The sequence below is a fragment of the Hydra vulgaris genome, chromosome 04 (assembly GCF_038396675.1).
Source record: "Hydra vulgaris chromosome 04, alternate assembly HydraT2T_AEP".
In the NCBI taxonomy this organism is placed as follows: Eukaryota; Metazoa; Cnidaria; class Hydrozoa; order Anthoathecata; family Hydridae; genus Hydra; species Hydra vulgaris.
This window is the reverse complement of record NC_088923.1, coordinates 35114246-35142137: the sequence shown is the minus strand read 5'-3', so window position 1 is coordinate 35142137 and position 27892 is coordinate 35114246. Positions and strand designations below refer to the sequence as shown.

General features: G+C 26.6%; 1 protein-coding gene across 1 annotated transcript; it reads left to right on the top strand.

The window, feature by feature from the left end:
- Positions 1-641: 641 nt before the first annotated feature.
- Positions 642-26892, top strand: LOC101235794 (2-aminomuconic semialdehyde dehydrogenase). The gene is made up of 12 exons (XM_065796179.1): positions 642-864; positions 1037-1237; positions 2077-2288; positions 5258-5424; positions 7112-7182; positions 12541-12645; positions 15224-15299; positions 15741-15836; positions 15983-16055; positions 20705-20745; positions 21233-21328; positions 26613-26892. Exons 1-12 carry the CDS (start codon positions 704-706, stop codon positions 26757-26759), a joined length of 1446 nt encoding a protein of 481 aa, XP_065652251.1. The 5' UTR covers positions 642-703; the 3' UTR covers positions 26760-26892.
- Positions 26893-27892: the final 1000 nt, after the last annotated feature.

The window sequence follows — 27892 nt, the reverse complement described above, 5'->3', positions numbered from 1 at the left end:
CTAAAGGTTACAAAAGTTAAAACGCAAGCACAAGATATAAAAGTAAAGGTTCATGAGGAGAAAAAAAAGAGGAGCACAAAGAACAACAGCCTGTCAGACTCTGATGACACTTTAATGCCTCCAATAAAGACCTGGCAGATTTCAAGAAAAGTAAAAGTATTTAACTGAGTATGGATGATTTTCGACACAACTGGGTAATTATTATGGCAATATGTAGTACTGGTGTTAGATCTGGGATCTGTTTGATGACCTCTCTTTATAAAGCCAGTAGTATTGACTTTAAGGAGCTGAAGATCTCAAGATGAATTCTGAGCAGGAAAATACACACATGGTTGGGTTAGATCATCTGAACACAGATCATCTGAACTCAGATCATCTGAGCTCAGATCATCTGAACACAGAACATGGGCAAAGTAAGTACTTAAAGCTAGTGATTCACTTTGACAATAAAATTGTATACCAGTACACCATTGAAGAAGGAATTCATACAATTCACAAAGGGATTGCTGTAAGTGTTTCTTCATACTTAATGGTATGAACATTGTTTGAGTGAATTGCACAGGGATGACAGGTAAAAGGAGCTTAAGAAAAAAGGTCTATAAAAAACATCAATATTTTATTTTTAAAAATGTGTAATATTTATAATTGTATTTGTTATAGTTCTAACTATAAATAATAAATTAGATAAAATCACATATAAAGTATGTTGGTCTTACAGAATTTTATAAATGGAAAGTTTGTTGATGGAAAAAAGTTTATTGACGGTTTTGATCCTTCAAATGGAAAAATTTATGTGCAAATTCCGGATAGTGACAATGAAGAAGTAGAAATGGCTGTTAATGCTGCAAAATCTGCATTTTTGGGGTTGGTCTAGTTTTTGGATATGTAATAATTTTGTATTTTGTGATTTTCTTTTTTGTGTTTTGTTGTTGTTATTTTTTTTATTTATTTTTCTTGTACTTCAAAGTTTTTCTGTTTGAATTAAAAAGTTTTAACACTTGCAACCTAAGTATGCATTTTTTAATGATTGATTTAGATGGAAAACTTTTAGTTCTGAAGCCAGATCAAAAATAATGCTCAAAGTGGCTGATATTATTGAAAGCAGAATAGATGAGTTTGCCCTTGCAGAGTCTAAAGATCAAGGCAAACCAGTTTGGCTTGCTAAGCAAGTTGACATTCCTCGTGTTGTTCATAATTTTCGTTTTTTTGCCTCAGCTATTCTACACACATTAAATCAGTAGGTTTTTTTTAATACTAATTCTATTGGAGTTTCAAAAAATATTTCGAACAGATATTTCAAACACATTTTTGTAGTAATATTTTTTTTCATTGCATAGAAACTGTACAAACAATTAAGTTTGCTTTAACTCCTTACCTTACATACTCCACATTACTACTTTCCAGTATTTTTTTATTTGCTCAATCCTGACTTTACAATTCACAACTTTTGTTTTTAATTTTATTATATCATAAATACCTTAACAATATTCTGCGAATGTTACTTAGTAACATTCTGCAAATGTTGCTTAGCAATATTCTGCGAATGTTGCTTAGCAATATTTTGTAAATGTTACTAAGCAATATTTTGTAAATGTTGCTAAGCAATGTTCTATGAATGTACTTAGCAATATTCTGTGAATGTTGCTTAACAATATTCTGTGAATGATGCTTAACAATGTTCTGGATTACAAACTTTACTGGAGATTACAAACTTTAAATACTTGAGGATTAAACAAGCTTTAATATTTGCTGCAAGGTGACTGTAGCAAAATTTTTTTTGTATTTAAATCAGGAATCCTATTCCTAACATTTTCCTGTTTTTCAAATGATTTTCAAAATTTTTTTTTTTCAAAAATATATTCGTTTATCAGTTTTTCGAAATTTTGTATATTGTCTTTTTTGAAATATATTTTCAATGATAATAAAGGCTGTACAATTTTAAACCACCATTTTCTAAATTAGGTTGTCATATCTATTTTAATTTAATATAAAATATGTTGATTATTTAAAAAAAATTAGACTGGCCTTCTCAAAAATTTACCTTGAAAAAGTGTTGTATTACACCTATTTTTTCAGCTCAACACAACAACCTGAGTTTGATGTTCTAAATTACACTGTTAATATGCCATGTGGAGTAGTTGGTTTGATAACACCATGGAATTTACCATTGTATTTACTTTCATTTAAGCTAGCTCCTGCAATTGCTTGTGGATGTTGTGTTGTTGCCAAACCAAGTGAAATGACTTCCGTAACTGCTTGGATGTTGTGCAATGTTCTTTCTGAAGCTGGTTTGAACTTTCATGTTACTAATAGAAGTTATCTTTATAACTAATGTAAAAATAAATGTTTTAATTACAATAAGGAAAAATTAAATATTTTTATTGTTACTTTTTTAATTCATAAATTAATTTAGCATTAAATTAATTATATTAATTAAATTAATTATAGATAACCCAAGTTAATAGCAAGAAAGAATCACAGCACTTTTTGATCAGAAAATGTGTACAAAAGCATATTTAACTAATCTAAACTTCAATTTATGTAATGTTAAAACATATCAAGTTTTACGGTTTTACTTTTACTTTAAAATTGCAGTGTGGCAAAATCTCCTTAATTTTGATTTATAGCATTTATTTCAAACAACATCTCCTTAATTTTGATTTATTTATTTGCCCTTTTATAAAGTTTTTTGTTTATTAAATAGTGTTAAAATATTTATACAAAATAAAACATTTTTAAAGTTCTATTGATGTTGTATACATAACATATATAAAGATAATATATACTGTAGCAAACAAAAGGGAGAGAGTTTTTAAAAAAGCCCAAAATTTCTATAAACATAAACAGCAGTAGAAATTTATAGCGTAAATGTCATGAGATATTAACGTTATTTATGTGTTTTGGTAATTAGTTAAGTCTGCACATTTAATACAAATTAAAGAGACAACTTTTTTTCTTATAGAAAAAAGATTTCACTTCAAACTTTTATTTTATTCTCAATTGATCAATGGGGTGAGGGTCCTAATAAGAATAATATAAACTATGTAGAAATTTAATCAAGAAAAAATTAATAAGTGCGTACTTCTTTTTTTTTTAATAGAAGTTTAACAGTTTTACAACAAGAAGTTATAACTTTAAAGTATTGAACATTAGTAATTAACTCGTAAGTAAGTAATAAAGATTTTACAGATTTATATTTTAAATTATTAAACATTTGCTAGCTCAAAATAAAGATTTGACTGAGTTATATTATATATAATTTTTTTATTCATAACTTTAAAAGGTAGACAATATGTATATATAAAATTTTTTTCATAATTCTTCATTTTTTTTCTTCTTTTTGTTAAAGAACCATATATATACAGGGTGGGGAAAAAGTTCCTGTACAAAAGTATAATTTAAAAAAATTATCTGTTTGGTGTTTTCTTTCAATATATAGTGTTTTTTAGTATTCTTTTATATTCCTTCGTATTCTTTTAGTATTTTTTAGTTTTATTTTGTTTTAAATTAAAGTGTAATTTGTTTCTCGTCTTGTACAGTAACTTTTATATATATATATATATATATATATATATATATATATATATATATATATATATATATATATATATATATATATATATATATATATATATATATATATATATATATATATATATATATACTTCATGGCTGATGATTGCCGAAAGGCATGAAACTTTAAGTTCCATTAAAAGTTGTTTTTTCTAAATCTAAATATAAAACGCTGTTTTTGAAAAAAAAAATATTTCTTAAATATCAAGCACTCTACAATGATCAAGAGTTTAGTATTTTTAATTACTAAATCATACAGCAACAATATACATATATATATATATATCTATATATATCTATATATCTATATATATATATATATATATATATATATATATATATATATATATATATATATATATATATATATATATATATATATATATATATATATTTATTTAAAAAGCTTATAATTGCAATAAACATCAAAACGCTGTTTTGATGTTTATTGCAATTATAAGCATTTTCAAAACCCTTTTGTTTGTTATAGTATATTATATCTTTATATATCAACAATAAAACTTTAAAAATGTTTTAATTTGTATTTTAAAAAATTAAAAAAGATTTTAAAAAGTTAATATGCAAGTGACAGGATTCGAAACCTCACGTTGTACTTCGGAAGCGCAGCAAGTTAACCACTTCAGCCACTATGACAGACTGTTTTATTTTTTTATTCTAAAAAATTGAAAAAGATTAAAAAAAAAAAAATTTGCAAGAGAAAGGATTAAAGCCGCGTCATTTCACTTTAGAATACTGTGGCCTAACAACTTCGGCCACTATTGTTCAATGCAAGTTGTAAAATTATTTAATAAACAAAAAAGTTATAAAACGGTATAAATCAAAATTAAGAAAATTTAAAATTATAAATTTAAAATTATAAATTTAAAATTAAAAAAGGTAAGAAAATGTTGCCACATTTTAAATGTTGAAATTTTAAAATAAAAGTAATACTGTAAAACTTGATATATCTTTTAACATTACATAATTTGAAGTTTACATAAGTTAGATATTTGCATACAAATTTGTTCACATTTTCTCATAGGGTGTAATGGGTGCTGTGACTTCTGTGTCAAACACTCACAAATGAGTAACGACAGCAGCATTAAGTTCAGTATTAAAATATTATATGATGTATATACATACACTCTTGCTTGTTCCCTTTTATCATAAACTGTAAACCTTATGTTTTAAAAAAAAATTTAAAAGACCGGAAAAAGTTAAAAAAATTTATTTTAAATTGATAGATTGCCTGCATAAGCCAAAACCCTCAGTCGACATAGCAATACTACTTACATTTTCCACCTATTAGTAAGCAGCACTCACTTGTTCTAACTGTTTATCAGTTGATGTAGCAACACTCCTCGTGTGCTCTACCAATTTGTCAGTCAATGTGTGTAAACAGTTAAAAAATTATTGTTGCATTTTTGTGGTTTTTAAAAAACAAAATTTAATTAGTTTCCTCATTTAAATTTAATAGTTGTGTACTTGATTTTGTCACTTTTAAATACAAAATGTTGATCATTTATATAAAGAAAACTTTGAAAATAATTGTTTTTATGTGGTTCAGTTGTGTTTAGAACTTATAAATTATGTGGAGTTTATATATAATATAAATTGCATTTAGAGTTAATATTTAAAAGCAATATAGTTTATATAAATATAAATATAATTCATATATAATTAGGATTACCTCCCGGCGTTGTTAATATTGTATTTGGCACTGGTAAACTTACTGGCAATGCAATTGTGACTCATCCTGAAATAAAAACACTATCATTTACTGGCTCCACTGTAACAGGAAAATACATTATGGAAAAGAGTAGTTCTCTTATGAGAAAAGTTTCTTTAGAGGTTTGTTGAAATTTTTATTAGTAATTTATTTATTGGAGGTTTGTTTTTTAGGCTTTAGCTTATTATTATATATATTTTTAAATTTTCTTAATATATGTCCATAGAATTAAAGTTTAAATTTAAATTATTTTAGATTACAGTCTTATTGTTTCATTTTGTTTTTATTTATTATTGGACAACCATTTTTAATATTATGTAAACATAACTATGGATTTTATTTTGGAATTTATAGGTTATTGATTTTTATTTTGGTTTCATTATTATTATTTTTTATTTTAAATATTTACACATGAGAACTGCAGATAAAATAAATTAATCTGCTATTAATGTTTCTATTAAAAAAAATTAAAAAGGATAGTTTATTGAATATATTAAACAAAATAATCACTTAAAAATTTTTATTGGAAGTTGAAGTTTTTTTATATGTATTATTAAATCTATAAAGAAGCACCAGTAAACTAATATGACTTCTTTGGTTATGCTAATTTCTCATTTTGTATTTTCAAAGAGACTTGGCTATTTTTATTATGTTGTAATAATTTTTATTATTATATTATGTTGTGTTAATTTAAAACATTTCTGTAAATTATTGCCTACATCACTGTTTAAACATTTTCTATCTAGTATAGCTTTATATAATTTTCTATATGATGGTTGTTTATTTGTATAATGAGATTATATATTTTACACAGAAGTTTTATTTTATTTTATATTTAAAATATATAATTTGATAAAGTTATCTGAAAAGTGAATTATTGCTTTTATTATTTTTTAGTAAATTATTTTATTATTTTATTATTAAAATGTAGTCTGTGAGTTTTCAAGAAACTGCATAAAGTTCATTTTTAACTTTTTAACTTGAAACCTATTTTTTAAATACAGTTTTGTAATTAAAATTTCTTTAAACCCTTAGTTTTGAAACTTGAAATACTATGTAATAAACTTTTGTGGTTATCAATTAATCAATTAATTATCAATTAATAAACATGACATCAAAATAGCCTGAAATTGAAACAATATTCAGTTCTATTTTTCTTAATGCAATATGTATTATACCATTGTATACACTACAACACCCAACCTATATAATATTAACATACAAATAAGATAACCTTCAAATAAGATAACCTTCAAATGCTTCAGTCAGAACATCATGACTTTTTGATTACTTAGAACAGCCAATCTTGTGTCTTGTACATAATCTCTCTTCTTTGACAGCTTGAGGCTTGCAGTAGCTTACAAAAATCATCTGTTTACTTCTGGTCACAATACTGTTGTGAATATATTCACAACTCACATCTCATGGAAACAATGGTTTCCATCAGATGCGAGTGGAGTGAAAACCATGGAAATTATTGTTTCCATAAGATAAAAAGCATGGAAACCATATGTACAATTCATTGCAAAGTAAGTGTTGATCAACGTTTCATAATTCTCTTTTTAAGTTATTAAAAGATAAATGAAAAATCAAAGATATTTATTACTATAAAGTTAAGGATATTTCAAAATAAGCCTACTAATCTGAAGTAAACTTCCTATAAATATTGGTTGTCATAGTTATTAATAAAAATGTTATTAGCAGTAATAATAATAAAAATAATAAGTAAATGATCAATAAAAATATTTTTATTATTTATATTATTAAAACTTTTTATTTTCTTTGATTTAAATTATTACCTTAATTTAGCTTGGTGGTAAAAATGCAGCAGTAATATTTCCTGATGTTAATATAGAGAAATGTTTGTTAACATGCGTAAGGTAGTTTTTTGTTTTAGTGTATTATTGCATTTAATTTAAATAGTGACTTAGCTCTTTTTAGAAAAATGTTCTTCAATTAATAAAATATCAAAAAAAAATTTTGATTGGGTCAAATTACTGAACATAGTATGTATATTCCCAGTTGTAGAAAGTTGAAACATTTTCTAAAACCTTTTAAACTATCATGCTTTTTGATTACAAGACAAATTAGAATTTAACAATACACATGTGTCAATAAAGAATATGGGAAAAATTGTAGCACGCAAAAGTTTTTACAAATCAACTTATAAATTTTGTGTTGATTTTTGTAAATTGATTTTTAAAAATTTTTGCATGTTACAATTTTTTCCCATATTCTTTATTGACGTATGTGTATTGTTAAATCCTAATTTGTTTTGTAACTAATTAGTCTGATAAAAGTAAAAAATTAGTATATATGTCTATAAAATTGTCCCACTTTCTTTATGTATGTGTGTGTGTGTGTGTGCGTGTGTGTGTGTGTGTGTGTGTGTGTGTGTGTGTGTGTGTGTGTGTGTGTGTGTGTGTGTGTATATATATATATATATATATATATATATACATACACTTTGCTGAATAACGAGTCAGGGGAGAATGACTTTTAGTTGATGGAACTAGAGATGGTGGCTCCTTTGAGCAACAACCATGATAGTATATGTAGAAAAGAGAAAGAGATGCAACTTTACAACGATGGAAAATAGACTCAAGCTTAGCAGATAGTGCAGGTCCAACAACAATTACAATGCATTTTTATATCTTGAAGAGAAAAAGCATCATTAGAAAAACCAGCCCAACAATATTCCATGACAACAGTATTCCATACAGGGAATAATAAGAGATTTGTAAAGAATGGAATTAGGAGTAAGAAAATGGTAAGTACCATTAAGAGATCTAATGTACGATAATGTACGAAACCTTTTACCTCCATCTAATGTACGATAATGTACAAAATCTTTCAATCACAGCATTTAGCAAGTCAGCTGTAGAGCGAGAGGATCGAAAACCATTTTGTCTGACAGTAAGTTATTTGACTCAAGATGGAATGTGAGAAATTTGTTTATCAAATACTCAAAAACCTTCCTAATAACAGAAAGAAGACTGGTTGGATGATAATTGGAGGGGTCAGAATGTTTGTTGGAGTTTTATAAAATTGGAATAATAGATGCCATTTTCCAGCAGGGAGGAGAACAAGGCTTATTCAAGCACTTATTAAATATTTTAGAGAGAATTGAAGAGAGTTCTGGTGAGCAATTACTATTGGAGCTATTCTATACAGAAGTGTGAAGTGCGTTTAAAGTGTTTAGAAAATGAATTTTGATCAAACTTTATTGGATTTATAGCTTGTAAGCAAAAGATGCATCATTAAGGGTTAAAGGAAAGTTACTGCATGTTTTAAAGTGTTATGATGTATGACAGTGAAACGTGGCAAATAAAGATGGTTGATGCTGAGGACCTTAAAAAAACAAAGAAAATTGTGTAAGGTGTGATTCGAAAAAAATATGAAAATAAGCAACTATCTTAGACAAAAGTGGACATTTTAAGTGGATCTTGTGCATCAAAAAAGATTAACGTTGTTTTGTCCTGTAGATTGTAAAGATGCAGATGGTATCATTATGTAGAGAGTTATCCTTTTTTTGTAACAACTTTTCTGCAATAAACTCTCAAGGAAATAAACTTTTAAATAAGCTGTTTTTAATATCAGATTTGGAAGATTGTTAATTTAAATTTTTGATTGTTAGGCGCAAAGATTATCAGATGTAAATTTGCAAACAGAAACTATCAAATAAGAGGCTCAAAGCAAATTAATAACTATGGTTATAAAACCTATGTTTAATCATAAATTCAGAAATACCACACCTAATCACCAAGCATAAGTAGCTTTAGTTTGGTTTGGTTTTTTTAATCTTGCTGTCTTTTTAAATAAAAAACAATTGTTACTTATACAACTCACAAATTTAACAATAAAAAACAATTGTTACTTATACAACCCACAAATTTAACAATAAAAAACAGTTGTTACTTATACAACCCACAAATTTAACAATAAAAAACAATTGTTACTTATACAACCCACAAATTTAACAATAAAAAACAATTGTTACTTATACAACCCACAAATTTAACAATAAAAAACAATTGTTACTTATACAACCCACAAATTTAACAATAAAAAACAATTGTTACTTATACAACCCACAAATTTAACAATAAAAAATAATTGTTACTTATACAACCCACAAATTTAACAATAAAAAACAATTGTTACTTATACAAGCCACAAATTTAACAATAAAAAACAATTGTTACTTTTACAACCCACAAATTTAACAATAAAAAACAATTGTTACTTATACAAGCCACAAATTTAACAATAAAAAACAATTGTTACTTATACAACCCACAAATTTAACAATAAAAAACAATTGTTACTTAACAACCCACAAATTTAACAATAAAAAACAATTGTTACTTATACAACCCACAAATTTAACAATAAAAAACAATTGTTACTTATACAACTCACAAATTTAACAATAAAAAACAATTGTTACTTATACAACCCACAAATTTAACCTACTGACGTTTGTACATGACAAAATCTATACAAATGGAATTTTTTCATTTGCATTATTTTAAATGCCATATTGTTATTAATTTACATAAGTCTTACTTATACAACCCACAAATTTAACAATAAAAAACAATTGTTACTTATACAACCCACAAATTTAACAATAAAAAACAATTGTTACTTATACAACCCACAAATTTAACAATAAAAAACAATTGTTACTTATACAACCCACAAATTTAACAATAAAAAACAATTGTTACTTATACAACCCGCAAATTTAACAATAAAAAACAATTGTTACTTATACAACCCACAAATTTAACAATAAAAAACAATTGTTACTTATACAACCCACAAATTTAATAATAAAAAACAATTGTTACTTATACAACCCACAAATTTAACAATAAAAAACAATTGTTACTTATACAACCCGCAAATTTAACAATAAAAAACAATTGTTACTTATACAACCCACAAATTTAACAACAAAAAACAATTGTTACTTATACAACCGACAAATTTAACAATAAAAAACAATTGTTACTTATACAACCCGCAAATTTAACCTACTGACGTTTGTACATGACAAAATCTATACAAATGGAATTTTTTCATTTGCATTATTTTAAATGCCATATTGTTATTAATTTACATAAGTCTTACTTATACAACCCACAAATTTAACAATAAAAAACAATTGTTACTTATACAACCCACAAATTTAATAATAAAAAACAATTGTTACTTATACAACCCACAAATTTAACAATAAAAACAATTGTTACTTATACAACCCACAAATTTAACAATAAAAAACAATTGTTACTTATACAACCCACAAATTTAACAATAAAAAACAATTGTTACTTATACAACCCACAAATTTAATAATAAAAAACAATTGTTACTTATACAACCCACAAATTTAACCTACTGACGTTTGTACATGACAAAATCTATACAAATGGAATTTTTTCATTTGCATTATTTTAAATGCCATATTGTTATTAATTTACATAAGTCTTACTTATACAACCCACAAATTTAACAATAAAAAACAATTGTTACTTATACAACCCACAAATTTAATAATAAAAAACAATTGTTACTTATACAACCCACAAATTTAACAATAAAAAACAATTGTTACTTATACAACCCACAAATTTAACAATAAAAAACAATTGTTACTTATACAACCCACAAATTTAACAATAAAAAACAATTGTTACTTATACAACCCACAAATTTAATAATAAAAAACAATTGTTACTTATACAACCCACAAATTTAACAACAAAAAACAATTGTTACTTATACAACCCACAAATTCAACAATAAAAAACAATTGTTACTTATACAACCCACAAATTTAACAACAAAAAACAATTGTTACTTATACAACCCACAAATTTAACAATAAAAAACAATTGTTACTTATACAAGCCACAAATTTAACAATAAAAAACAATTGTTACTTATACCACCCACAAATTTAACAATAAATAACAATTGTTACTTATACAACCCACAAATTTAACAATAAAAAACAATTGTTACTTATACAACCCACAAATTTAATAATAAAAAACAATTGTTACTTATACAACCCACAAATTTACAATAAAAAACAATTTTTACTTATACAACCCACAAATTTAACAACAAAAAACAATTGTTACTTATACAACCCACAAATTTAACAATAAAAAACAATTGTTACTTATACAACCCACAAATTTAATAATAAAAAACAATTGTTACTTATACAACCCACAAATTTAACAATAAAAAACAATTGTTACTTATACAACCCACAAATTTAACAATAAAAAACAATTGTTACTTATACAACCCACAAATTTAACAATAAAAAACAATTGTTACTTATACAACCCACAAATTTAACCTACTGACGTTTGTACATGACAAAATCTATACAAATGGAATTTTTTCATTTGCATTATTTTAAATGCCATATTGTTATTAATTTACATAAGTCCTACTTATACAACCCACAAATTTAACAATAAAAAACAATTGTTACTTATACAACCCACAAATTTAACAATAAAAAACAATTGTTACTTATACAACCCGCAAATTTAACAATAAAAAACAATTGTTACTTATACAACCCACAAATTTAACAATAAAAAACAATTGTTACTTATACAACCCACAAATTTAATAATAAAAAACAATTGTTACTTATACAACCCACAAATTTAACAATAAAAAACAATTGTTACTTATACAACCCGCAAATTTAACAATAAAAAACAATTGTTACTTATACAACCCACAAATTTAACAACAAAAAACAATTGTTACTTATACAACCCACAAATTTAACAATAAAAAACAATTGTTACTTATACAACCCACAAATTTAATAATAAAAAACAATTGTTACTTATACAACCCACAAATTTAACAATAAAAAACAATTGTTACTTATACAACCCACAAATTTAACCTACTGACGTTTGTACATGACAAAATCTATACAAATGGAATTTTTTCATTTGCATTATTTTAAATGCCATATTGTTATTAATTTACATAAGTCATATATTTACATATCTGTATATAAAATTCCTACATTTTCATATTAAAAAGTTCTCAAAATCTTATCGTTACCCTTTTTTTTATTTATTGGATGCCTCCAGCTCCATGCCAAAATGCGAGTGGGCACTTTGGCACAACAAAGACTATTAAGATATTAATTATAGAGATATTGTTAATTATATTTTAAAAAGGTCAGCCTTTACAAATCAAGGCGAAGTTTGTTTGTGCACCAGTCGATTGTTTGTTCATCAAGATATCTACAAAATGTTTTGTGAGCGCTATGTTTCTTTAATAAGGTATGTACCTAGGAGTTTTTATTTTATACACATTTTAAAATACAATCAATAGTGCTTTTTCAAGGATGCAATGTGAAATAATTTAAAAATTTGAGGATAGGCACAGTTGTTTAATTAAATAGCATGCCATATTTTGAGTAAATTGAATTTTGTTTATTAGATAAGACTTAGAAGATGGAATTCAATAGATTTATTTTGACGGTTGATTACAATATATAGTTAAACAAATATAATAGATGGTAACTTCTATCAGAATATATTTTATCTTAAGGAACACCTGTAATCAAAAAGTTACTTATATAGTTTATTTAATGTAGTCATGTGTACAAAATTTTGTTGAAAAGTAGAAAAAATCAGTTGAAAATCGTATCAAATTTTTTTTTATTTAATATTCAAAATTACAAAAGTTTGAAAAGTGACCTTCTAACAATAATAAATTAGTAAAAACACTAAATTTTAACAAAAATGTCTAATTTTTTCTTCGACAGGCTTTCTGATGAACCTAAGGAAGGAGAAACAGTCTGTCAAAGAAAAAATTAGATAAGTGTTTCTACTAATTTATATACTTATTATATATATATATATATATATATATATATATATATATATATATATATATATATATATATATATATATATATATATATATATATATATATATATGTATATATATATATAGAACTCTTATATGTTGTCCGAAAGTTTTTTCCATATTTTGTTGACAAAAAGTAAAAATTAAAATGCAAGACCGGAATTTTTTTTATTTTTATTAATTGATAGACTGCCTGCCCCAACCAAACCCTCAATCGATGTAGCAGCACTCCCTTGCGGGTCAGGCTAAAAGATAGTAGGTGTAGCAGCACTCCGTTGCGAGTCAGGCTATTTGTCAGTCGATATAGCAACACTCCCTTGCGAGTCAGGCTACTTGTCAGTCGATGTAGCAGCACTCCCTTGTGAGTCAGGCTATAAGATAGTCGATGTAGCAACACTCCGCGCATGATTTACAGTAAAAAAAATAAAAATAAAAACATTTTATTAAAAAAATTAAAAATAAAAACATTTTATTAAAAAAAATAAAAATATAAATTGTTTGTATTGTTAAAAACATTCAGAATGTTTTTAAAAACATTCTGAATGTTCTTAAAATTCTGGTCAATTAAATTTGTGTTTTTGTGATTTTTTTTAAAAACGATTAATTTGTAATTAAATTAATGGTTTGACTTTCATCCAACACGCAAATGTTGGACGAAAGTCAAAAGTAATTAAAAGTGACCTATGTGTTGGCGTAAGAATCATTTTTTTCCTTCCGTGCTTCCCAAATGCAACAAACTATATATATATATATATATATATATATATATATATATATATATATATATATATATATATATATATATGTATATATATATATATATACATATATATATATATATACATATATATATATATATATATATGGGCAATTCCGCGAGAAAGTGGGAAGAAAAAAAAAAAAAGCGAAAAAGTTATGAATTCCAAAATTCTTTTTTTTAACTATTTAAAAATATTTTTAAGCATAAAAGTTATTTTTAAAAATCTTTTTATAATACCATAGCATGGTTTTTAAAGTTGTAAGGGTCATAGAAACATGTTTTGACGCTTATTTACAGTCTTGTTGTGCAAAAACCCATAAATAAGACCTTTGATAATATTATATTGCATTTTTTTAACATAACATACATGGTTGTTAATAATATACTTTTTTTTCTTAAATCATTGATTGCGTTGTTTTATTTGCTGTTTTTAAGACTAAAAAAAGCGTAAAAATGCTTGTAAAACTTCAAATAAAAACTATGAAGCTCAGCATATAATAACATCAATATGTGCTAAATACACACACCAAATGATTTTTTTTTTTTTACCATGTCTTTCGCTGCATTAAGTCTGAAAAAGTTATTTTGTTCAGAAGCGGTAAAAAGTGTTACAACCATCAGGCTACATAGAGTTAATTTTTGAAAAAAGTTTTAATTTTTAAAAGACTTTAATACTGTAACTTTTATATTATTATTTTACATACTAAATTGTAAGATAGTATTTCACATTTCTGGAAAGTTTCAAGTCATTTCCATTTTTAATTTATTTTTAATAACTTAAAGAGTGTCAAATATTACGACCGCCGCTCTTGCGGAATTGCCCAGATATATATATATATATATATATATATATATATATATATATATATATATATATATATATATATATATATATATATATATGGATGGATGGATGGTTATTTCAGTAGCGTCATTGGTAATGTTTCATGCAAGTTTTTTTGTTCTGTGTTATTTATTGTAGATTTTGTATTAACATACAATGTTAATATTACCTTGTGACATAACAAAAAAATTCAAGAGTATTATAATTAACTTTTAATCAACATGCGCAAAAGAAATATTTTTATTAACTGTTTTTGCATAAAAAAAAGGTTTTTAAAGAATATTGTAAAATTTATTTATTGCAAATGATTTTTTTTAATATATGTAATTAGTTAAAAAAAAATTTAATTAGTTAAATGTATTGTTTTGTTTAAAAAATTTAGAGAGCTTAAAGTTGGAAACCCATGTGAAGTATCTACAAAAATAGGTGCTTTAGTGAGTAAAGAACACTTAGAAAAGGTTAGAAAAATCTTTTTATAGTATTATCTAATATCTTATATCTTATCTTATTTATCTAGATGTTTGAATTTTAAATTTAAATATAAAAGTACATTTTTAATAAATATATTTTTTTGCACATATTCACTTTTAAAAATGGGGTGACTACAAGAAGTATATGAAATAAAAGAATACACTTTTGTTAACTATTATTTCAGTTTCTTTTCTATACTTTTATTTGTATGTATTTACAAATAAAATATATTAAATAAATAGAAACAATAGTTAGTAATGAATAATAGACAAAAATAAACATAATAAAGTTTAACAACTAATAAAAATATTTCTTAAATAAAAAATAATATTGATGTATTGTCTCTATTCGCCCTTTTCTATTATTATTTTTTATTTCCATTATACACTATTTATTATTTTATGATAATGGTACTATAATTTAACTAGGTAAAGTCTTACATAAAATATGCAATTGAAGATGGTGGAACTATATTATGTGGAGAAACAATTGATTGTCTGGATTTGCCAGAAGAAATTAAAGAAGTATTTACCTTAACATTGTTTATTATGATATAAGTATATATGTATATATATATATATATATATATATATATATATATATATATATTTTTTTTTTTTTTTTTTTTTATAATTAATTACAAATTACAATTTTCATAAAATTTTTTTAGGGTTATTATTTTCAACCAACAGTTTTGGTGAATTTGTCAGATATGTCAAGGTGTATGCAAGAAGAAATTTTTGGTAAGGTATTTATAAATCAATTCCACAAAGTTACACAAGAAATTAAACATTTATGAAATCTATCTAATGTCTATCACTTAAAAACATTTTTTTGATCAGTTTTTTGATAAAATTTGATTTGCAAACTACTAAAATAATTTTATGCAAACCAATATATATATACTATAAGGACCACAAATATTTTAAACACTTTAAATGTTTTATTAATTTAAATATAAATAATTTTATATTGTAATATTTTATATTTTTTAATATTTAAATTGTTGTTATATAATCACATTATAAATGTGTTTATATTAGACACCGACATGTAACTGTTGTGCTTAATTATAGACCTAATGTGAAAAATTAATTGTTAATTTAATTATTTTTATTTAAAGAACTTGTTCATATTTTTTAAAGTATATTTATTATTATTCTTTACTTATATTTCAAATTACTTAATATAAAAATAGTTAGTAATTAAAAACATATAGTAGGCAAAAAAATAAATGGCACAAGCAATTTGTTAAGTTTTTTCTTTTTAATTTATCTGTTTACTCATGATTTTTAAAAACTGTAAAAAGTTTAAATGTACATCAAAGAGTACTACTATTATGAAGATTTTTATATGTACTTGTGCATGATTTTACCAAAGGATTATTGTTTTTAAAAACATTAAAAGTAGTGCTGGGCAGGGATTAAATATTTTAATCGCGATTGATTACATGACTTTCTGCGATTAATCACAGAAATACGAAAAGTTCAATAATGAAATCTGAAGTAAATTTATTCTTTCATAGTTCTACTGAATGAATAAAAGTGCAATAACATTTGGTTTGTCAAAACTCTAAACAATTTTATCTATTCTTCCAACTTTACATTTACTTACTCATCTGCGCCAAGCCAAGACAAACAAGATCATTCACATTTTAAGGTGATAAAGAATCTCTTCTTTTGTACAATATGACCAGCAAGAGAAATTGTAGATAACAACCTTTCACAAGGTACAGATATTGGAGATGTTGTCAAGTACTTCTGTGCAATTGAGGTCAGCCTACTGTGTGAGTATGCATTTTTAAACCACCACTGTTAAGGACAGGTATCTGTACTGATGGTAAGCTCTGCTCTGTATCGAAGCACACTATTCTCAATAGAGCCTTCCTTATGTTCAAAATCAGATTCTGATAAAGCAACCAATAGAGCAAACTTTCTCTTTGATGGCTTTGATGTTGTTGCGTCCACAGGTTCATCTGCAATAAATCTCTGTTCCTTGAGTAAGTTAGTGAGTGAGACCCACCCCTCTTCTCTCAACTCCAGGTCTGTTTACTTGAGGTCTTTGAATCTCGGGTTCAATGCGGTTGCAATCTTTAGATATGCAATGTTGGCATTTTCCTTGCATGTCTCCAGGTCTGTTCTGAATGTAGACTTGAATTTGACCACATAAGCAGGGTCATCATCTAAGCTTTTCACCACCCGAGAGAGACAGCAAAAAGGAGACAACCGCAGAGCATGAAATATTATTTTCTCCACCCAGAAGTTCAGTCACATAACTGCAACAAATCAAACCTATTTCACTCAAATGTTTTGCATTCTCTTGTACACAAAAAATGTTTCCATAGTCATGCTTACACATGCATACAGACACATTAATTCTCTCTCACATGCAATCAAACCAGTTGGTGAGAAATATATGACATAAAATATACCTGCATGGCTTCAGTAGCTTTTACAAACTTTGTAATTTGTCCATTTCAGCTGATGTTGGCATAGCAATCTTTATGTTGTGTGTGGTAAGGGTATCGCTCAGTGGCTGTTTGTTTCTGTAAACACTTTTTATTATGTCTATATTAATATTGAGTTGAATTCCATCTGGTTAGAATGTCTTGTATAAGCGACTTCTTTGTTTGTCCAATTTTAATTTCTTTTTTTTCTAATTCTGCAGCACTTGCTGGACTGTGTTTAAATGGTCCACCACCTAATTACATTTGGCCAGGGCATTGGCCAAATGTAATTAGGTACTGAAGACTGTGTGCGACACACGGGATGCATTCAAAAGGCAGATATCTTGCAGCAGCAGCTATATTTCTTGCACTATTTTTGCTAAGTGTTCTGACATTATTTGAAATTTCATACTGCTGTGCAACTTGAATAAAATGTTCTGCGCCCATTTCAGCAAAAAGTCTTTCTTGTGTCTTCATTACTGTCAGAACATGTGAATGCATTTTCAATTGTTCATCAGTGTAATGCACAGTAACTACGAAGTAATAATGATTACCCAGCAATGTTTTTTTAATTCAAATTCAATAGTTCTGTAAACTAAAGAATAGACAGGTCTGTTTTTAAATTTATTTTTCATTTTTGGAATTTTAAAATAGAAAGTATATTAATGCGCGATAAACTAATTGTCAGCGTTAATTGTTGCATTAATGCAATAAAAATGTGTTAATTTGCCAGTTCTAATTAAAACCACACAGGTTTTATATTGGAAGCAAAATAATTATTAGCACAAAAATTTTATCTAGTATTTTTTTGAATTTTTGTGGGAAAAAAATAAAATTTTAATAAGTCTAATGTAAAATTATATTTACATATGGCTCATAACTCATAAGATATTTATATATCTAACACATAAAATATGTATGTAACTCATGAGTTTTGATTAATTTGATTTTTGAAATAAAAAAGTTGTGCCATTTTTTTTCCTTGCCTACTGTATTTTAAAATATTGTATTGGTGACCCTATACATTTGACAGGTAGTTTTTCAGTCACAAAAACTACTCTTGCTATTGATACTACTTAGCTGATCCAATAGTAACTCCAAGATAACAAAACTTAGCAAAACACTCTTTTCAACACTGTTTGTAAACCTATTATTTATAAACTGTTAAAAACAATAGAGTTTTAAACTCTTCTATGGCCTAGAAATTTGTCAGATGAATCCAATTCAAAATATACAGCTTATCAACTTATAACACAAGCTTATAACAGCTTATGTATTTTTGAAGCATTTTTTGTAGGTTTTATTAAAAAAGGGCTGAAAAGTCACATCATCAAAAAAAGGGCTGAAAAGTTTGAAATTCACATCATCAACACATTGAAAACTGACATTTTTTTTTTACAATTATAGCATACAGTTTCAGTGTGGTAGCTTATATATATATATATATATATAAAGTTTTGGTGTGGCAGCATATACATATATTTTTAAATTAGTTGTTAAACATCTAATATATGTTGCAAACTATATTTAAGGCACAAATTTCAATATTTTAAGTTGTTGAAATAGATTTCAGGTTACATAAAAAGTTCTTTCAAATATTCATTCAAAAAAAGTATATTGGGGAACATAAAGGCAAAAAAAAAAGATTTTTCTTAAAATTTTCATATAGAGTTTATTTTATTATGTACCATTTCCATTTTTTTTAAATAATTTTAAAAAATTATTCCAGTTTTACTTTGCTTTTGAAATTCCTGAATATTAGTCTTACATGCATCTCCTTTTTTATCTACAATTTTCATATGCATATATTTTTATATAAATTTCATTTCGTTGTTTTAATTTATAAAAATCTTAATGCAGGGAAGTTGAAACTGGTCAAAACCCAATTAAAAAATTATAAGTGAAGCAAAAAATAAAAAGATAATATAAACGAGAAATAATATATATATATATATATATATATATATATATATATATATATATATATATATATATATATATATATATATATATAAAACAGCACTACTGATGATTATTTGAAAGGCCTCTAGTGCTAATAGTTTTAAAAAGTATATATAAAAAATATTTTGTATTGGTAATTTTGTTTGGTAATTATATTGTTTTTAATAAAAACATTGTGAGAAAAAAGAATTACTGGATTTTCTATTTGTTTCACTGTTCTGACTATTTTTGAATTTATTTGGTTAAATATCATATTTCAAGTTTATATATATATATATATATATATATATATATATATATATATATATATATATATATATATATATATATATATATATATATATATATATATATATATATATATATATATGGACACACACATATTTGTATGTATTTAATGTCACATGAAAAAAAAGTTAAAGAAGCTGAAAATTAAGTTATAGTAAACCTGAATAACAAACAGAAAACATGAAGCGAAATAAGAAATAAAATTATAACCCAATGTTGTTTTTTTTAAAAAAATAGCAATATAAATTAATTTCAAAGTTTCATAAAATATTAACAAAAAAAACTTTTAATCTTGAGAAAGTTAAATTTGCCATAATAATCATTAAAAAGTGCATCTCCAAAAGGTTGTAAGTGCCAAAAATAAAATTTTTCAGGAGACAATAAAAACTGTTTACACAACAAATTTAGTAGCTGTTTAAACAACATTTTTGTACGATGAGAATCAGGGGCACTTACAACCTATCTAAGCAGTAAACTTAAAATGAGGGACTTTGGCACTCACACCTTTTTGAAAATGCACTCTTCGATTGGTGTAAAAAAAATTTAGCAAGTAAAATTAGTTTGTTAGTAAAAGTTCTAAAATCATTTTTTAAGTTTACTATAAGTTTATATACTTAATAAATACCATATATTTGCTTCATACATTTTTCAATATATTTATATTATTTTTTTATAATTAGGATTTTTTATAAATAGGTCCAGTTGTTTGCATTTCCCCATTTACTACAGAAGAAGAGGTATTTTTTAAGTTATGGATTTTTTGCCTATGGATTATTTTGTTTTTATAAATGCATTAGTAAAGTTGATTCTATTTCTGTTATTTTTTTAATATTATAATTCTTAATATTTAGTTGTTTATTAATTAAAAAGTTTTTTATTATTAGTTTATTATGATTTTTATGCCAACTTCATTGTTTTAAAACATGCTTTTCCCAAAATAACTTTGCTTAATTCTTTTGTATTTTTCTGTTTGCATGAGATAACATAAACTTGCTAATTGAATTACCATAAATTTGCATATTTGTTGTTACTTGTTAAATATATTTAAAGTATAATTATGCAAACAAAGTTTTAGGTAGCTAAATTTCCATTATGCAACCTACATATATTTCTACCTTAGTATCATGAAAATATTTTTGCATTAATCAGCTACACATAATCGTAGCATAATTTACTCTGAGAATAAACAATTGTTTAACATCTATGTTTGAATATTTATCATAGGTTATAAGTCGTGTAAATAATGTACCTTATGGTTTATCAGCATGTGTATGGAGTCAAAATGCATCAACATTGCAAAGAGTATCTGGAAAGCTTGATGTAAGTTTTTTTTTGAAACTTTTTAAAAACTATTTAAAAATAATTCAACTTTATACAAATTACAAAAAGTGTTTTGTTCGTATTTTTTGATTTGGTGTGTGCACCGCAAATCATAATTGCTGGACATTGCAATTATGATTTGGAGTGAAATCACAATTGAGGTACATTGGGGATGGAAGTGTAAGTTTGATGGCTAGCAAACCTTGACTTTGTGTAGTGCAAACTGTAATAAAAATGATAGTGGTGTAGCGGTAGAGCACTTAATAAGCAAAAAATTCTGAGTTTGATCCGTACCACGTCTTTAGTAGTACAGTGACAAACCTGTTTCTTCACGCAGTGGTCTTGTTTGTCTAAGTTTTTGTTTTGGAGTTAAAAAGTTGAGAGAGTGTGATAACCACAAAAAGTAGCCTCCTTAACTGTAAGGACTCCTTTAGCTTTGGGGAGGTGAATAACATTAAAAAAAACTGCTTAAGTTGTGCTTTGTTTGAGAACATGACATATTGCCAAATTTCAACTAATCCTTGTGTTTTTTCCTTGACTAATTGTGTTTTTTGCAAAAAATTGAAACAATCACAAATGTTTTCTTTAAGAAAGGTGTGACTTTAATGCAGCACAACGCAATTAAAAATTAATATCCTTGCAGCAAGGTGTCTTCAAACTGTGCTGGCACTAACATTTATGCAAGGAGGCAGTCAAGTAAGAATTTTTGAGGTTGAAGTCTGTTTGACCTTAACAGCTAAAAATGTATCATGTTGGTTTTTGAAGTGGTAATTCTTGGTCTTACACAAGATTTTCTTGGATTAATGCCACTTATTGGCATAATGCAAGTTACCCAGGTACCTCGCCTGTTACTTGGATAAATTGTGAATTTTTTCTTGCCTTATTTTTTCGGGGTGATTTTTCCAGGTAATTTTGAAATAACTCAGGTAATTTTACTAATTTTAAATTTTTCATTAAAAAAGTTATATAAATAAAACTTATTGTTGTGATCAACTTTAATTAGATGACTTCCTCAAATAGCATGATAAAAAGTTTTATAATAAAAAACCACCTTTATTACTATCTGTTCTGGTTTCAAGCCCAGTCTGTAGCTGTTACATAAGTACTTTTAAAATGTAAACAAACCAAAATTGTGATGTAAATTATTATGCATTCAAAATATAAACTATTTTGGTTTATTTATTATTAACATTATTGCTTTAAATAAAACTAATTTTAATATCTATCATGTAATTTATTATTAGTATTATATTTAACTGAAAAAATAGATTTTTTAATATGACTTTTAAGATTATTGCTTTAACAACTTTCAAAATTAGTTTTTAGAGAAAGTTATGTTTGGGAATACTTTTTATACAAAAAAACAGAAAATAGTGCAAAGTGCAAAATTTCTTCAGTAGTTTTGAAAGCATTTGGAACAAAAAGTCTTGTCTACTACTACTACTACTACTACTACTACTACTACTACTACTACTACTACTACTACTACTACTACTACTACTACTACTACTTTTAACAAAGCACAAGATTTAAGCTAAATTTTGCCGCAAAAAATTGGTCACTCAAATCAACACCTTTCTTGCTTTATTCAAGAAATAAATAAATACATGTTTGTAGTTTTTTAAATTTGCAAGGATCAATATTTATATTTTGCTTCAAAAGGCTTTTTTTTACTACCAGTCTTGACTTTATTATGCCTCTGAGTTATCAGAAATAAGAAGACCAACAATTCATAAATAAAACTATTGATCATACATAATCATAATTATAAAATGCTATCAATCAATTAATTATTAATTAAAATGACATTCAATCATAAAAAAATTTATTTAATAACAGTTTGATACTCTCTGAGTTTAGCAATCTGATGAGCGCCATTTTCTGTCAGTAAAACATCAGTTTGCTGTAATCAAAAAAAGTGTGCAAATTTTATGTAAAATACACCTTTATGGTGTAAATTATATCTATAAATTTAAAATGCTTATTCAATAGAATTATAATTGACTAAATGTTATAAATTTACAGATATTTTTTTTTTTTTTTTTTTTTTTAAACATCTTCGCTTCCAACAAGGCTGCAAGCAGCCACTAATTAAAGTTGGAAGTTACTGTAAGAGAAAAGATGAAGATTGTAGAGCAAGATAACGATTGACGGACGATTTAAAAGATTGCAAATTATATGAATCAGGAAAGCAAGATGAAGGAAGCGAATTCCAAAGAGCTGATGTTCGAGGAAAAAAACTAGACGAATAAGCGTTTTTGGAGCACTTAGGAACAGTCACAGAAAAAGGATGACACTTAATTGAATGACGAGTAACTCGAGAATGAATTTTAGTAGATGGCACAAGAGAAGCTAGCTCTTTCGAGCAGTGTCCATTATAGTATTTGTAGAAAAGAGAAAGAGAAGCAACATTACGACGATGTGATAATGGTTGAAGGTTGGCTGCAAGAGCAGGTCCAACTATGTTTACAACATGTTTTTGCACTTTGTCTAAAAGAGAAAGGGCATCATTAGAAGATCCGCCCCAGATATGGCAACAGTATTCCATACAAGGCCGGATTTGAGATTTATAGAGGTAGAGAATAGAATCCAGAGTAAGAAAGTGGCGAGCTCGATAAAGAGATGCAACCTTAGCAGATGCTAATTTTGCAACCGATTTGATATATGGTTTCCAAGAAAGATTGGAAGTAAGAGTTAATCCTAGAAGATGAAGAGTAGGTGACTCATCGAGTACATCACCGTTCATAAATATAGGAAGATCTAAATTATTGCGATAACGATTGGCTGAAAAAAATTGATTTTTATCTGAATTAAAGTTCACCAGCCACTGTGAGCCCCATGCTGTAGCAGAAGTGAGATCCTTTTCAAGCTCAAATGCCCCCTCCAGGCAATCAGAGGGTGTTGGTTTCTTATCACGACAAGAATAAATGGTAGTATCATCAGCAAACAATGCCACCTTAGATGTGAGAATATCTGGAAGATCGTTAATGTAAATTAAAAAGAGTATAGGGCCAAGGATAGAACCTTGAGGAACCCCTGAAGTTACAGAATAAGAAGAAGAGTGTTGTCCATCGAGGACAACTTTTATGCTACGATTGGAAAGGAAGGATTCAATGATCTTAAAGATGTTGCCGGATACACCATAAGAAGAAAGCTTATGGAGAAGACCAGCATGCCAAACTTTATCAAACGCTTTTGAAATGTCAAGAGCGATGGCCTTAACCTCTCCACCTTCATCTAATGCACGATAAAACCTGTCAGTTATTACTGTTAGCAAATCAGCTGTAGAACGAGAAGATCGAAATCCATATTGATGGTCAGAAAGTAAGTTATTAGATTCAAGATGAGAAATTAAGTGTTTGTTAATTAAAGATTCAAAAACCTTGCTTATGATAGGAAGAAGACTTATGGGACGGTAGTTAGACGAATCAGATCGCTCCCCAGAATTTTTGAAGATAGGGATAACAGATGCGGCTTTCCAGCAGGCTGGAAAACAAGACTCTGATAAGCACTTGTTGAATAGTTTTGAGAGTATAGACGACAGCTCTGGAGAACACTTCTGCAAGACAATAACAGGTATGTTGTCTGGGCCACAAGCTGTAGAAGAGTCTAGACAGGAAATCACTTTAGATACAGATGCTGAAGTGATATGAATGTCAAGCAATGAATCAACCTGTTTGTTGGCAATATCAGGTAGAACGCAATTAGTGGAATCAAGAGATGATATTGATGAAAAGTTTTTAGCAAACAGTTCGGCTTTGTCTTTAGGTGAGGTGACAAAGTCTGAACCATACAAGAGAGGTGGAATTATAGATTTGCCCTTATTATTGATATTATTAAAGATTCTCCAGAAGTCACGAGAGCCTAATTTTTGAGATGAGATACGAGATTTCATGACCTGAGAATAGCGGGTTTTGGCGTTAGACAAAACCTTTTTACAGTTGTTTCTAGCAGTAATGAAAAGACGTCTGTTTTCTGGAGAATTGTTTTGCTGATAAATATGGAAGTAACGGTTTCGATTGGCAATCGCAGCAGCACAGTGTGAGGAAAACCATGGGGGAGAGTGAGGCTTGACCTGGAATCGTCGAGAGGGAATAAAAGATTCCATGCCAGCCTGAATCCACGAAGTTATATAAGAAGCACATTTGTCGACAGGAAGTTGAAAGATTTCTACCCAAGGGCCATCACGAAGAAAATCACGGAAAGAATCCCAGTCAGCTTTACTGTAGTTGTAAGAGGTTCGATAGTAGGGGTATTCAGGTGATGAAGAAGAATGAGATATTAGTTTTAAAGAGATCAAACTGTGATCAGAAGCACCTAAGGGTGAATGTGGAGAAACTGAGCACTGACTAGGATCAGAAACAAGACATAAGTCGAGTAGAGAAGGTAAATGATTAGGGTTGTCAGGAAAGCGAGTTGGAAAGTTGACTATTTGAGTTAGGGATTGAGAAAGGCAAAAGTTGTGGGCTTTAATGCCTGCAGAGTCACTGACACTAGAGCCAAGCCATTCAGAGTGGTGAGCATTAAAGTCACCGACAACAACTATATTAGCTGATGGATAAAGAGAGAGGGCTTGGTCAATATGATCAGAAATAACATCAAAAAGTGTACAGTCTTGAGATGAAGGAGAGCGATATAGAACAAAGAGAAAGGCAATAGAGTGAAGTGGTGCTAAACGAAAGCACATAAAAGAATAGTCTGTGGATTCAAACCTAGTTTCACGACAAACAGGTGAATTCTTACGAATGTAAATGCCCAGGCCAAGCATGTGGCTATTGGAGTCTTTACGAATCAGAGGAAGATAACCATCAACACTAAGATCACAAGATGAGACAGCCGAACTCAAATTAGTCTCACAAAGAGCAAGTAGGTCTGGTGAACTTTGCAAGAGATAAGACTCAACAGAAGAAAAGTTACTTCGAAGACCACGAATATTAGTGAATGATAGGTTTAGAGAACTTGGTGATGATGATGGTTTTTTGTGTTTTATAGTTTTTGGTACTTTATTCATTTTTAAATTAGATTGAAGAACTTGACTCAAAGCATAGATAGTACTCAGAACACCGTTTAATAGCCCAAGCAATTGCCTATAATATAAGATGATGTAATAGATTTAAAAAATGTTTTAATGCAAGCCAAGTTATTTAAAATAGATAATTTGAAAAGTTTACTCCCTGAATTCTGTATCTATAAAAGTTGTATTACCCTGTAAAAAAACTGTCAGTTTTTAGTGATTTGGTATTTTGAAAATTTTTTTTTACAAAAATATTTTCTTTTTTTTCAGGTAGGAACAGTTTGGTGTAATTGCTGGATGATTCGAGATTTACGCATGCCATTTGGTGGAATGAAAATGTCAGGCTTGGGAAGAGAGGGTCAAGATCACTCATTTGACTTCTTTATGGAAAAAAAAACAATTTGCATGCAGTTTTAATCAATGAAGATTTTATTTTTTTATATAAGTTTAAAAAAAAAAGTTTTTATTATATTTTTATAGAAGATTGAAAATTTTGTTTATGTAGAAAAAAGGAAAATTCTTATTTTTTGTTTAATTTCTATTTTCTTGATTTTTATTGTTTTTGTTGTTATTCTACTATATCAACATCCTCAAGTTCAAAAATTTCCTATTTGAAGTTTAACAATTTACATAATATTTACTTTTTACATATCTTATAATATAAATTTTTTATTTCTAAAAAGTTATTCAAATTTATAAAAAATTAAATTACTTAATCAAGAATTAAAGTAATAATAAATAAAAGGGTTAATGAGTTTGAAATGACAGTAGATCTTCATGCTTTGACATGATTTTTGATCATTATCTTTAATTATGTAGCATTAAGGGTTGTTACGTTTTGTTAATTAAAGTAAAAAAATATTCTTTACAAAATTGCTTTACATTGGTTGTAAAAATGTGGTTATGTATGATAATCTTAAAGCATAAAAGATGTATGGTTGATTAAGTATTGTTGTGGGGTAAAGCTTAATTTAATAGCATCATGTGTGTTAAATTAAAACATTTATTTTAGACATTAGGGTAAAATGATATTTCAGACACTTCTTTCTAACTCCATTCCACCAACTGATATGGCTTGAATTATTTTTCTTGTGATTATGTGTATTGTTTAAATAAGCTTTTAAAATATAATATTGATAATAAAATGATCATGATAATTCGTAATAAATTTTTAGTAATAATGATTATGGTGTGTATTATATGTAATATTACTAATAATAATAATTAGAAATAATAATGATTATAGAAAAACTTTAATATAAAACCCCCAAATGTGATTGTGGGTAGGTGTAGGAAGAGTTTGTAAACTTTAGATGGTAGCATGTTTGATGTAACAGTCTTGATCTGCAGTTTATGAGTTTGAAATTTCTTTTGATATGAATTTGATATTTGTTATAAATTTGATATTATTTAAAATTTTAGAATACAAATTCACCATATGGTCACACACAAGCAATGAATGCCTGAGAGAAGAATAGTAAAAAAAAGTTTTAAACTAAGCAAGTTTAGAGCCCAATCAAAAATAAAGCTAATAACGCAACACTTATTTT